The 14,821-nt window shown below is 39.9% G+C and overlaps 1 protein-coding gene across 4 annotated transcripts in view; it reads right to left on the bottom strand.

Moving 5' to 3' along the window:
- The window catches only part of STRN (striatin), a 96,743-nt gene extending 83,788 nt beyond the window's left edge, over positions 1 to 12,955 (bottom strand). For 2 of the 4 annotated variants that reach the window (XM_044772235.2, XM_070512246.1), the window contains exon 1: positions 12,440 to 12,954. In XM_044772235.2, coding sequence (XP_044628170.1) covers positions 12,440 to 12,673 — 234 coding nt within the window. In that variant the 5' untranslated portion in view covers positions 12,674 to 12,954. Of the gene's footprint in view, positions 1 to 12,439 lie in introns of all 4 variants that reach the window. The other 2 variants (XM_044772234.2, XM_070512247.1) reach the window with 2 other exon arrangements.
- Positions 12,956 to 14,821: the final 1,866 nt, after the last annotated feature.

Genomic DNA, 14,821 nt, shown 5'->3' with positions numbered 1-14,821 from the left:
ATAATTGTTTGATTGAACTGGAACCATATCTGCCTGTTCACCACTCCATCTCCATTGCCTAGGAGAATAGCAGGTATTCAGTAAGTGCCTAATACCCCAAACAAAAGCCCTGCAAGCTAAAGCATAGAATTTTTTTCAAGCCATGACATATTTTCTATGAGGCTTTGGCAACTTTGGTATTTCCATCTTTTTGGCTTATTCTCATTTACTTGGCTAGCTATAAAGATCTGGAAAACTAAACTTTAATTTTTGACGAAAAGAAGCAGGCTCAGTGATTAGAAAATCAGAATTTTTCACTCTAAATTCTGGATAACTGAGGCATTTCTATTTTATTATTTAAAGAAGCAGAGTTCAAAAAGGTTTAAAATTATTAATACATTGGTAATGCAACTATAAACAAAATCAGAAAAGTAGAATGCAAAGTAATAACAATTAGATATTTTATTTAAAATAAGGTTTATCTCCAAAGAAAAAATATTTAATATGTGACCTATTTAGAAGGAATAGGAAATGTGCATAAAATTTGAGGGTATGGGCTTTAAAAAAAAGTTACACAACTCTGCTGATTGTAAAGACTTTTCAGGACATGATGCCAAAGACATTTCCTGGCAGTCAGTGCTTAACACACAAAGGGAAAAGAAAACAAACCTACAGTTACAACGTCCAAAACCCAAGCACCGCTTGCTGCAGCTAACATCAACCTGCCATTATGAAGCCAGCGGCATCCCTGAAATGAGCTCCGTCAGAATGACTTGGCAGGGCCCAGGAAATGCTCTACACAATAGAATGCAGATACTACTGGCTCTAAAAGGCTCTTTCCAATAGAAGTCATCAGGCAGAACTAGCTAGCAGCAAGAGAGACAAAGACACGGCTCCTTATATACCAACATACATTGTACACTCACTAAATTTATGATATACACTGTAAATATGAAAAGATGTTGTGACACAGGACCTGCCCTTAAGGACATAGTGTAGCTGGGAGACAGGATATACATATATAGACACATATATTTAGTACATATTCAGTTACAATGTAGCATAATATGTGATTCATTCACTTAAGAACCATCTATTAAGCAGCTACTATGTGCCAGTCATTGCTAGACATTAGAGAAGTAAAAACACCCTTAAGTGACTCAGAATCTAGTGAGAAAACACAAAGTATGAGATATAGGTGGTACAATTGAGATACAGAAGTTCTCATCTCCTATCCAAACCTATGGATTAACCAGTAGTCTCTAGTCCCTTTGTAAAACACTGCCCAAAGCCCAGGGCGTTTTGAATATTCACACCTAGACTATGCTCTTCTTTATAGTTCACCCATACACTTCAGTTACCACAGCAGAGTTGTATAAGCCAATCAAGAGTCAGCTGGGTTTCCTCCCAAACCTGTTTATGTCAGTTGCACTTGTTACTTTGATTAAACAACTCAATTAAATATCTATAAGCCAATAAAATATGAGTGCGAAAAGAAAGACTAAATTGAATGCTTTGGAAAGACAAGACAATAAAAGAGATCTACTAAAAATATTGCTGATAAATTAGATGTGGGAGAAACAACTGTACAAGACTGGGAAAAAGTCATAAAAATGTAGAATTGTGCACTCAGTGTGCTTTACTCAAGGAAAACCAAAACCAGAAATCACAAACAATACATTATAATTGTATCTTATTCAAGAAAGACAACAGAGAACCCCAATCAGCATTCTAAAAAAAAAGTAAAGGGTGCATAGGCTTGGTCTTACACTGGCAAATGACTATGCGTTTACATATTTTAACTTTAATTATTTAACTATCATTTTAACCATCTTTTCAGATTACCTTCCCAACCACCAGAATGGATGGTGCTGGACAACAATGCTTCTGTCTCATATATACAACTTGTTAGGGGTACATGAAGCTTCTTTGTGTCTGGAGGTCAGAGAGGTTTCTCAAAGAAAGTAAACTGAAACTTGGAAGAGGATTAGAAATTTACCTGACAGACAAGGGAGAGGAAAACATCCCAGCCCTGCACACTGACCCAGATGCATGAGAGAACAAGAAAAATGTCAAAATATTTCCTTCTATTTACCATGTCAAGGTCCATCACTCAAATGCTTCTTATGGGAAATTATTTAACCCTTCTCCTCATTTATGAAGTAGGGAATAATTATTAATACTTACTACATATAGTTTTGCAAAGATTAAAATAGATTATATATGTAAAGTGCTCTGCACTGTACCTCACACATGGTAAGTGCTCAACAAATGAAACTATTGTTAATTTTGGAGGGTAAAGAAGAAAAGAAAGAAAGAAAATAACAGACATAGTACTGGGTTCAAGTACTGGGACCATGGTACCATCTTCCCCAACTAACCCTACTCTCTCAAGTTCATTAAGCGTGCTGACCCAAATCCCCAGGCTTCTCCTGGTTCCCTTGTAGCTGTATGTGAATCCACATTCCTCGGAGCAGGCTTTGGCTGTGCCTATAATTTAGGCTCTTTTGCTCACTGCTTAACCTTCTCATTTAGGAAGTATAAACAGAAAAAATTGAGAGCAAGTCACAGGGTAGGCTGTAATTTTCCATCAGGTGAAACTGGCATCACCCTTATGGAATGTGACATCATATTTATTTCTCCTAACTAGATATACTGGTATTGGATCTAATTTCTGTCACATGTAAATGAGTGCTAATGGAACCTGTGTGTACAGTAATGAAACACTCTCCCTGGCCCTTTCCTTGGCTCTCTATAGTGCAGTTATGCCAAGAACCTATTAGCCACATCCAAAATATCTATTCCACCCAAGCTTATTCAATTATTTCCCAAAGCTCACCTTAATTCCAGGTCTTCTAGTCCCTTATTTTTCTCATCTTATCTCTCCCACCCGCAAAAAAAAAAACTACTCATTTTTCCTTGTGCCTTACAGCTTCCAGCCAACTCTACAATAAATTTTCAGTCTTATACATCAGTATTCTCTAATATTCCATCATGTTGAGATAACATACTTTTATAAAAAAGGTTAAACAGCATTAAGTGTGGCAAAGAAAGTGATTTTACTTTTACAAATACCTTACTGCATGAGAACAAATACATTGCTGACATATTCTGTTCAAATACAGCATATGTAAAACAGGCTAAGAATAACCTAATAACCAAAGCACTACACAAAATTTGATAAATGATCAATATACAAACTATATTAAAAATATATACAGAACTTAATTAGGCTACCCTCAGAGAAAGCTGAAAAAGATTCAAATTTTCAGATTTTTTAAAAAAAGAGATAAACATTTTACTTCAGTATCCCCTACACAAAAATAAATAAAATTATTAAAAGAAACTAGAGTGATACATTGTTCAACACTGTTGAGGAACACAAATTATTAAAGACTTCCCTGAACCCCGTACAATATAATTGTTTCACTAAGTTATTCTACACGAAGAAAAATGTGAAGCTAGAAGAATTTACTTTAAATTATAACAGCTATTCAAAGCATACTTAATCATCTAAATAGAATTCACTTGGCTACTTCAGAAGCTACACAAAGGGAGGGACCAATAAAAGGAAATGATGCGGTATGGAGAACAATACCCCGGCCTGGGTACTAGGACTCCTGGCTTCTAAACTAAATCCACACCAACTCACAGAGTGATCTAAGACAAATCACTTCATCTCTCTGGCGCTAACTGATAAAACAGAACGAAACAAGTACTTAAGTTCTAAGGTCCCTCAGGAGGTAAAACATTCTTAGTCTAATGAAAGGGAGAGAAAATTGAGAGTAGAGATGTGGGGGGGCGGCGAGGACAGGATGTGTGTGTGTCTATCCCTGTCAGTCCTAGAATTCTACAATTACAAGTGCTAAAATGAAGACTACAGATAATACATCCTTTCGGAATTAAGAACAGATTAATGTGTGCAGTTTCTCCCTCCTGTCTGCCTCTGCTTCCCTCTCTGTCTCTTGTCTTCCACCTACTTCCTCAATTCTCTCTCTTGCCTCAGGTTTCTCTCCAGTCTCCAAGTTTTCCTCTATTACTATTTCCAGTCTTCAATGCTTACAAGAGATAACCACCTACTACTGCCATCTCTGGCCTGCCCTCTACTTCCAACACTATCAGTTTATTGTCCTTAAACCATCATTAACGGGGAAAGAGAATGTAGATAGCTAATATGCCAAATGGATCACTTAAGCTAATTCTTGGCTTCCAAAACTTGATTTAAATAAGTAATACAATCAAATGCATTCTGTCCACAGAAATCTTAAGCAACAAGCACAAATCACTTACTGGACACCTATTATGGGTCACATACCTTATCTTTTCAAAACCATACTACTACTCAGCTTGGTGGGCATACTATCATCCACAATTTACAAATAAAAATGAGGCCCAGAAAAATTATAAATCAGAAGTGATAGAACTAAAGCCCACACTTTTCACTGCCAAATTATGATGGGCAACAGATTGTTTTGTCAAATTGACCACCAAAGCAAGAAACTCCAAAGTCCCAAGGGCAAGCTTATTTCTAATGGCCCAGAATTGAAACATGGATGCCACTAATAATATTCATAAATAAAAAAGTATAACTGACATCAAGCAGATAGTAGGCTGACAAAGGGAAATCAGTCCAGATTATTTGGACTTTCAAACACCTTTCAAAGACTGACTAGTAAAGAGGTTCGTTTCAAATTCTGCCTGAATTAGCAAGATTTTGGAGAAAAGCTTCCATACCACTGGAATTCAAACAAAAGTAGATGTAGATAGCAAATAAAGTTTAGAGCTAAATATGTACAACTCTTAATAAAAAAGTGTTACCAGTGATATTTCTCCCCAGATAACTGGAGCCATTCTTATTTGTCAGTTTTTGAAAGTAAGATAAGAGAATTCAGTTTCTAGTAATAGTGCCCTGAAGTAACTCTCCTACTGAAACAGCTAAAACTTCTAGATAAAATAATCTTACACTCATCTTAAAAAGCAAAGCTGATAGGAAGGAAGGAATTATTTGTCCAAAATTGAAGGGAAAATGGGAACCCAGTGAAGCAAGGGAACAAAAGCCACTTTTGCCCTTTGGGTACTGCCACCCAGAACAAATCTGAATTTTGGTTTAAACAGCCTTGCAGAACCCAAAGAGCAAAAATCAAAGACCAGGACCACTCAGAGCGGAAGGACTAATAGGTGACATGCCCACATTCAGCTAAAACCCTAAAGGGCTTATAACTTTAAGACAAACGTGAAGCAGAAGTATACTGGCCATCAAATACATTGACAATCACATCTGCATCAGTTGAGCGCTCCAAAACCTCAAACAATGAGTTTGTCTTACAGTGGTTCTGGACTGGTAATGCCTCCAAAAACCTACCAGAACCAAAGGAAAAACATTCTGAAGATCCCTTTATTTGACTCCTCAGATTAGTCTTAGACTTTTTCAAGGACAGTGAGCAGTAATTACGTAAACAAAGAAATAAGTTATCATGAGCACGAACCAACAAAAACAAGAGATCACAAACAGAGACCTCCAACATCTCACATATAGGAAGAACAGAGACACCAACTATAAAATAACTAGAGGTTTTCCCCGCTATCAGAAAGTTTGCTTTACACCACTTCGCTTTTACGAAAGATCTACATCAGTACCTGTTTTCCTAAACCAAAACAAATCCCAAGAGGATTTTTGCTTTGAGGAAAATCGAAAATAGCATTCAGCGTTTGTTTTGCAGTAAGTCCTTACCAAAGGCAGCGTGTACCCCTGAGCAGCGAGAAGCCCCAAGCAGCGAGAGCGGCGCTGCCACGCTCCTTTCCCAGGAGCATCTCATCATTAAGCCACCCTAACTTTGAACTGTGTCTGTGAGCATTTGTGCTTTACCTTGATTTTTTTTTGATAGGTTATTTTTCGGGTCTGGGAATGCTCAAAAATCTTTCCCATATAAATGAATGGTAATTACTTCATTTTACACCATTTCAGCTTACAAAAAGTTTCATAGAAATGTCCTGCTTTCAGATAGCAGGGGAAACCTGTATACTTACAAAGTTTAGAGAATAAAAGAATCCCTGAAAATATCTGCACGGAACAAGAAACTATTAAGAAAAGACCCAGCAGATTTTAAAAAGAACCAAATTGAACTCCAACAATAACCAAAATTAAAAACTCACTGGATAGCTTTAAAAGATCAGATTCAACTTAAGAGAAAATTAATGGACTAGAAGATAAATCAGAATTATCCAGAATAAACTATCCAGAGTAAAGCAGGTCGAGATAAAAAGATGGAAAATATGGAGCAGATAAAGAAGGCCTAAGATACATATAATCAGAGACCCAAAAGGAAAAGAGAACAAGATAGAGGAGAAATCTAAAGACAGAATGACCAAGAATTTTACAGAATTAATGAGATGTCAATCCACAGATTCAAAGCCTAATAAAGTGACAAATAAAATTTTAAAAATCTCTATCCTGACACATCATAATGAAACTTCAGAACACCAAAGTCAAGAGAAAATCTTAAATGTAGCCAATAAAATCAGCTAAAAAACAGTAGAACACAGTAAAATCTATATATCTGTTGTTTTAAATAAAAACAAAAATGATAAGCAAGGATTAGTGTGACTGTGATTATCTCAGAAGGTTGTAACGATTAAGCAAGATAATGTATTTAAAAGAGCTTTAAAAAAACTGTGAAAGTATCTGGAGACTTAAGTGACAGAGCTTATACAAAACCTATTTCATTCTTGGTCATTTAACCTCTCTTTGGGCCTCACTTTACCTGCAAATGAAGGTTGTAGATGATTATTTCCAAAGTTCATTCCAGCTCAAAGATTATTCATCATTATATCTCTCAGTCTGAGGGAGGTGATTCAAATTATAATATTCTACTGGCTAAAAATAAAATGCTAGCTGTCATCAGAAAGAACAACAGAAACATAGAAATTATATTCCCAAATTCTATAAAAAGCCATCCCTATGTGGAATAATAACATATGTGTTGAAATCACCAAACTATACATGTAAAAACAGAAAAGAAAAACTAAAGCAGTGGTTCTCAATCCTTGCTGAATATTAGCACTACTAGGGAGCTCAAAAAAAAATACTAATAGTAGGGGCCCTAACTGCTAAGATTCTGATTTAATTGGAATGCATATTTTTAAAAGTTCCCCCAGATTATCCTAAGATTGCAGCTAAAGCTGAGAAACACTGAACTAAAGTGACAAACAGTAGGACATGTTTTAAAAGAGTAAAACTTCTATAATCTTTCCAAAATACAATTAAAGATTATAAAATTATCAAGGATATGAATAGAATGAAATATTAACCTGTTTACAAAAATATATCATACCACGATGGGGTTCACCTGCTCCAAGTTTAAAGGAAGTGGTTTAAAGAGACACATAAAACCAAAGATTAGTTTTATACAGTGGTTAGTAAATGTATACAATTTGTTACCCAAGAAGTCATGTGAGGTTAAGATAAACACATTCAGAAAAACTTATACTTTTCTAAGATACAAATTCCAAGATAACAGACACACAATGTGTTATTAAGGAAAGCAATATATTTGAAGCATATAATCAATGTTTTGAGGCTGACACAAAAGGCAATAATTCACTCCTTAGTGCCACCATCAGACCCAGAATATTAGACTGCATGGTGACAGAATGGCACTTACATGCTCTAGCCTTAGAAGAGTTCATGACTGAAGATTACGCTTTTCTCTGGGGACAAGGAGATAAATAAAGAGTACAAATTTAACATCATGCACTTGCCACCATTTATTTATTCAGCACTTACTTTGTGTTATGTACCAGGCCTCTGCTAGGTACTTTAAAGTATCTCACTTAATTCACACAAAGTAGTTTATTACCCTCACCTTACACATGAAGAAACCAAGGTTCTGAGAGGTCAGAATTACAGCAAACGTGTATTTTTGGCATAAAATAAAATACTAGTAAGTCTTAGAGCAAAGATTTAAATACAGGTTTATGCCCTGTTGCTTTCCACTGTAATTGTAAATAACAGTCATAATAATAACAAAAAAATACACTGCCACTTAAGTGCTTACCATGCCCATTTAAATGCTCAGTAAATCTTCTCAACAATCCTACGGAGCCGCTCAGTCAAAATAATTTTGTCATACTTGACTCCCCTTTTCCTCAAGCCTCACATCCTATCCTTCAGCACATTTTGCTGGTTCTACCTTCAAAAACGTATTCAGAATCCATTATATTTTGAATAGTATCAAAACACACATTCACTCATCTCATCACTACCACCTAGTTCATCTCCAGCCTGGATTATTAAGACAGCCTCCCAATCAGACTCCCTCATTCTTCTACCCTTGTCTTCCCTCCAGGTCTATTCTGAATCCTTGCAAAGGATTCCTTTTAAAGATGGTGTCACTCCTTTGCTCAAAGCACTTCAACAGCTGCCTATCCTGCTGAGGTAAAATCTAAAGTTCTTACAATGCACAGGACCCAGTACCTCTCACATTTCCTCCATTCTCCTCTACTCCAACCACACTAGCCTCATTATCTCTCAAACGTTCCCAAGGATGCTTCATTCCCCTACTGTTCCCTCTGCCTAGAACACTTCTGCTTCAGATTTCACCTTTTCAGGTCTTTGCTCAAATGGCATCTTATCAGTTGAAACTTTCTTTCCCACTCCACCCTCTCAAGCACTCCAAATTCCACTTACCCCACTTTATCAGGGTACTTATTACCATCTAACATTTTATGTATGTATTTATTTATTACTGTCTGTCTTCCTCCACAACTTAACCTTCAGAAGACACAATCTGTTTCAATCACTGTTTCTCCAGTGCCTAGAACAGGACCTGACATGAAGTAGGTGTTTGAGAATCACTGTTGAATGAAAATATGGATCAATAATGCCAAAATCTAGATTCATACACACTCCAGCATACAGCCTCCACACAACATGCCCTGAGCTACTCCATCATATCACTTCTTTCACACAATTCTGGCATTTCCAGGTAAACAGTGGAGCCTCCTCTACTACACACACACACACACACACACACACCCTCCCCCTCCCAAAATCTAGGGACAAGAATTTTTACCTTTTATTTACATGCTTCTTTTCCCATAAGTCAGTAATTTTCAAATAGTGAGCCCCAGGTTCTTATTACCTCATAAAGTTGTTTCTTCCTGCTATTCTCCCCATTCACTACTAGCCCTTTTCTAGTATGCTAGTCTAAGAAAATTTAAACCCCTCAAAGATAAACACCCTGATTCCTCTGCATTCTGTTTGTTCTATCATTCCAGCTAGACTGGATGTTTCTTTGAGGTCATCTAGCCCAAGGTTTCACATACACAAAATTCTCTCAAATGTTATGACTAGTATTCTGTCTCCAATTCCTTCCATAAATATAAAGCTCAGTAATAACCTTGACCATTCTTTTCACTTGCCCAAGAACTACCTATTCTCACCTGAATGGTGGTGGTGAGGCGGAGGGAGATCACTAGAAGTAAAAAGAGTCTTATGTTAACCAAGATGGGCAAGAAGGGAAAAATGACTAAGTTTTTGGCACAATGTGGTCAGGTCCTTATTCCCAAGATCTGAAGGAGGGAGGAAGTGGTAATGGCAGGTCAGGTAGATGAGAGCTTGGATTGTCTTTCACAACTCTGCCCTGGCAACTTGAAAGAGCAGGACCAACAGGTTCCTGAAGAGACAAATTAGAGTTAATCTTAAAGGAATTTTTGTTGACTTTGGTGTTAATGACTTGAGAACGGATTTAAACAGTAAAAGGAAGACACCAACTGATCCAAATTTCATCATCATTCACTCAACTCTTACTTCCTATTGTTTTTTATAAAAATTCCAATGGAAAAGAAAAATGAAGGGATATGTTAAAATTTAATGATGCTGATGTAAAGAAATGATTTTAAAAATATATTTTCAATTATGCTAATAAGGGACTCAAAGACTGGAGATTCCTGCAAACTCTCTCCCCCCAAAATACATAATAATTGTTCTGTTTGGAAAATATGATACATTTTTTAAGTTTCTCCATAGATGCTTAATCTGAGTACAAACCAGAAAATACTGTAAAAATGTAGTGCCCTTAACATGATGAGCACCAATGGGAAGCCTACCTGAAGTTTAACACTTGCCAAAAGTAACCAAAGAAGGGGGGGGTGAGTGGGTGGGTGTGTTTGTATATACACACAGTCAAGTATCCCATAACGATGTTTCTGTCAACGATGGACCACATATACGACAGTGGTCCTATAAGATTAGTACCATATAGCCTAGGTGTATAGTAGGCTACACCATACAGGTTTGTGTAAGTACCTCCATGATGTTCACACGACTGAATTACCTGATGGCACACTTCTCAGAATGTGTCTCTGTCAGTGACATGTGGCTCTGTGTGTGTATAAATAAAAAACTGAAGAGTGATAACAGTTACAGGTAAACTGAAAAGTTTAAACATGGGAGTGGGCAGGGGTGAGATGAGCTGGAAATTCCCAAACTTCCACAGGTAGGAATGTAAGAATTGTTTTCTTGCTTGTTTTTGACCAAAGTAGTGTGACATCTTACATCCCCTAAACTGGAAGAGAAATTAAAATTTAAGCAGCTACATACAAAAATCATTCTCCATAACTGTACAGTGTTAAAGTTAAAGCCTGTCTTTAACACTTCCTTGAAATTTGGAAATCTAGAAATTCATGTATGGAATGCATTATTAAAAAGGTGAATTACTAATAAATTTAAATGAAACATTTGGGTCTGCTGGTTACTATACAGACATGGTCAGATTCTTTATGAGAAAAATTACAAATATCAACAGATTAAATACTAAAGTAACATAATAATAGGGATGAAAAAGTTGCCAAAGAATATAAACATATAACTGTAGAACAAAGAATCAGAAGGAATCTTAGAAACTATGGGTCACTCCCCCAGCTTCATTCAACTCCTCCCACAGGTTTTTCCTGACCACCGCATCTAAAATAGCTGCCCCTATCACACTCTATTCCCGTACCCTGATTTATTTTTCTCATAGCAGTTGCCACTATGGGTCAGCATATTACGTAGGTACATTTGCTGATGGTTTGCCTCCCGACTAAAACATAAACTCTATGAGGGCAGAGGTTCTGTCAACTTTGTTAATCCCAGGGCCTAGAGGCACAAAGCTGGCACTCAACAGATGTGCTGAATAAATAAATGAAACTGAAGTTCAGAGAGGTTAAAGAATTTCCTCAAGGTCACAGAGCTAGCAGCCAAACACAGCCAGTAGCATAACCCTGTCTGCTTGCTCTTTCCACAGGCCCTTCCACCACACCAAAGCAGCCTGTTCCAGCACATGATTTTATTTAACAGATTTCTCCTTTTCTTTTTAAGTGCCCAAGAAAATACATGTTACCAAAAAAAGCGATACATTGGGTAGCATTTTAACTCCCAAGTGTTTCACCAACCAAAACCTTATTGAGATTTCCTAAACACACAGGATTAGCCAGTAAAACAGAAAAGGAATGCCACTCAGTTCTTTAAATTCCCTGTGAAATTGGTGTCTGCCTTGGAAGTTTCAAGACCAGCCACTGAAACCTACTTACCAATTCAGAATGGCCTGTAAAGTATCAGCCTCACTTTCATTCTCCTAAGAGCCCACAATAGCTCCTCCCTGGATATACTTTATCTTGTAGATTATGCAGGGAAATGTAACCAACTTTAAAGCTCTTTTTAGCTCCTTTCAAAGTACAAGTCAATCTCACAAAACAATGCACATAAAATTAACCCTTGGGAAGTTGTAGTTTCTGACAACAGGAAACCATCTCTGAACCATCATCTGACTGTGCTCATCTAGGTCCCTCATTCAAAAATCCATGAATCTGAAATACCTAAAAGAAACGCGGGAGGGGGAGAGGGAAGGGAAGAAACATTTACATATATAAAAAGGGTGCTGATATTCCTAGTAACACTTTCGCCCAACATCAGCTTCTTGCCTGAAGTCAAGGCCTCACGAACACAACTTCTGTTGTCTTCTTTGATCGCCTTCCTTTCAGAGAGAGGAGTCCACTGCCAATACCTTTTGCGGGGTACGTCTCTAGACCTAAGACAGGACTCACTAGGACAGTGCATGATCTGCTCGGCTTCTCTCAAAACTGTCAGCCCAATTAGTAAACTGAAAGAGAAGACCTAAAACGTGGGATGGCAAGAGAGCTGAAATGAGACTGAGAGTTAAGAGTGGGAAGGTGTAGACGAAAAGGAGCGGGGAGGGTAAACAACGCAGCACGGGCGGGAGTGAGAACCCGGGTCGAGGAAGTGGGGTCAGCGAAAGGCAAAGGTGAAGGGGGAAGGGGACGAGGTTCTGGGTGGGATGGGCGGGAGCAAGCCGGGAGGGAAGCAGCGAGGGCTGGGGGGGGTGGAGGGGGAAGGGTCTGGGGCGGGGCGGAAGGGAGCGAAGAGGCGGGATGAAGAGGGCCCGGCCGGGAGGGTCTTTACCTGCAGCTCCGCCCGCTCCACCTCCCACTGGGCTCTCTCCACCTCGAAGCGGGCCCACTCGTGCTGCAGGAAGTGCAGGATCCCCGGGAGGCTGTACTGGGCTCGGGCCGCCCCCGCTGCAGCCGCCCCGTCGCCGGCCGCGGCAGCCTCCGCCAGAGGCCCGAGACCCTTGGCACCGCCGGCGCCCGGGTGGTTGTTACTGAAGAACACGCCGGGACCCGCCTGCTCATCCATGGCGGCCGCAGAAACCCGGGGAGCTGCCCAGGCAGCCAGCAGCGGCGGCAACGGCGGCGGCCAGCAGCGCCTCCTCCTCCCTCCGCCGCTCCCCGCCCACACCCCAGTCAGCAGGGAGCAGCCTAGGCGCGGGGGCCGGCCGAGCCCGGGACGGGCCGGGAAATGGGTCAACTGCGGCGCGCGGGCGGCCCGGGGCTTGCTGGGAAATGTAGTCTCGGGGCGTGGGGCGGGCTCTGCGGCGGAGGCGGCCTGTGGGGCTGCGATAGCTCCAGCGCGGCCCCGCCCCCAGCCCGCCCCGGCCCGCCGGGTGGAGGCCGGCCTGGGCGGGGAGCGCGGGTTCCCTCACGGTGGGGACGGGCGCGGGCGGGCTGTGCTCCAATCTCCCTCCCACGCGGAAGTCCTAGGGCGGCGCGCTTTGTTGCACACACACACGCACACACACGGAAGTTATCACGCCAAAATACCAGCCCGAACTGCACATCTTTTAGGGCTTCCTGGTAGTTCTGTTCAGAAACGAGCTCAAAGCGAGCTTCTCCGCTCCGGCCCCTGGACTGGGGCTCTCTCCAGCCCGCTGGGCTCAGCCCTCCCTTGGGCTCCGACTTCGGTGTTTCTGTGATCCTAGACACTCCTCAGTTCTGCCAATCTGAGTATCGCTATCTCTCCTGCCTTTCTTTTTCACTCGGTGGTTCAAACCTATTGCCTGATCGGTTTTCACTTATAAGGAACTCTGATTACTTCTCTCCTAGACTGGCAGCGTTTAGCTTCTTCCAAATTCTGGTTTGCTGACGCCTTATCTGAAATAGTGCTCCGCTCAAGTCCCTTTCCCTTTGTAGTTAATCTTGCAGTAAATCCTGTAAAAGTTTCAGATACCCAAGGCTCTCTTATTTCAGTCTCTTTTTTCTGACCTTATTCCCGTGCAGTTTTTACTCAATTCAATTAAACAAATATTTGATTGTCGGTTATATCTGTCGCTGGGGATATAAAGATAAATGACACAGTTCCAGTCATCAAAGGGAGATTGGCAAGCGTATAATCAATTCTCACAGTCCCTTAAAGCTACACTACCTAAAAGAACAAAGTCCCTTTCTGCTCCCTAGAACTATCTTGGGTAACCAGGCGCTTCTCGCTTTTCACTTGTGCGGTTCCCAGTTTCTTCCACGGTTCACCTGCAAACTGGCAACGGCTGCAAACTGGCAACGGCATTAGCTTACAAAGGCACACCAAAACCTTTCAAACGTCTCCCCGTAAATGTTATCCGTCTCCGAAGTCCCTGAAATCCCGTCACTATAAATTCACACTACAACGATAATGAAAGGAAGGTACCTGAAAAAAATTTGACAAATGAAAACGAATTTAAGTAATTATTTTGTCACGAGAACAAGTTATTTGTAATCCTTTTGTTTTGTGGGATATCAGACCTGATGGCCCCGAAAAAATTTAAAGATATAGGCTGGTGAGTGACATGTAAAGGAAGGACATCCTGTCCCTGTCCTCTGCCTACCTCCCTTCCCATGGCTACTTGTGGAAAGGACAGGAAACACGTTGTATCTGCTCTGGTTGCAAATAAAGATGGCAAGCTCTCTTCTCCCAGTTACTGAATGTTTCTGCTTTATGAGTTCATTTTTTATTATAATAAAAGGTTGATCCAGGCCTGGCCAAATTCCCTGTGTCATAAATTGTTTTGGCTGTAAGTGTCCTTTGAGATACTGCCCAACCCTCATCCTACAGCTCAAGAAACTGAAGTCCAAAGAAGTTTGAACTTGTCCACAATGAAGCTTTGAGGAGTGGCACAGCCAAGATTAGAAACCAGAATTCCTGACTGCTGGTTCATTGATCTTCCCATTAACACATCGCTGTCTCTCTTACTTTTTAGGCTTACCAGAGTACCAAGGGGACAATACCGAAACAAGGGCATGTTTTTTCATCTGAAGGATTTAAGTAATCTTACAAGTTTTGAATGTTAAGAGCTGTTTTTTTCTCACATAGATGACATGTCTGACAGTTCCTTTAAAATCAATTCATAACAGACTATAAAACAATTAAATTTATAGATAACTTGGACTATCACACATAAACACAACAGTACTGCTTTAATTCATAGTTCTACTTTATTATTCATAATATCTTTTTGCTTTTCAACTTATTTAC

This window comes from Equus asinus, chromosome 6, assembly GCF_041296235.1.
Source record: "Equus asinus isolate D_3611 breed Donkey chromosome 6, EquAss-T2T_v2, whole genome shotgun sequence".
NCBI lineage: Eukaryota > Metazoa > Chordata > Mammalia > Perissodactyla > Equidae > Equus > Equus asinus.
Note: the sequence above shows the minus strand (reverse complement) of the source record. Positions and strands in the feature narration are given on the sequence as shown.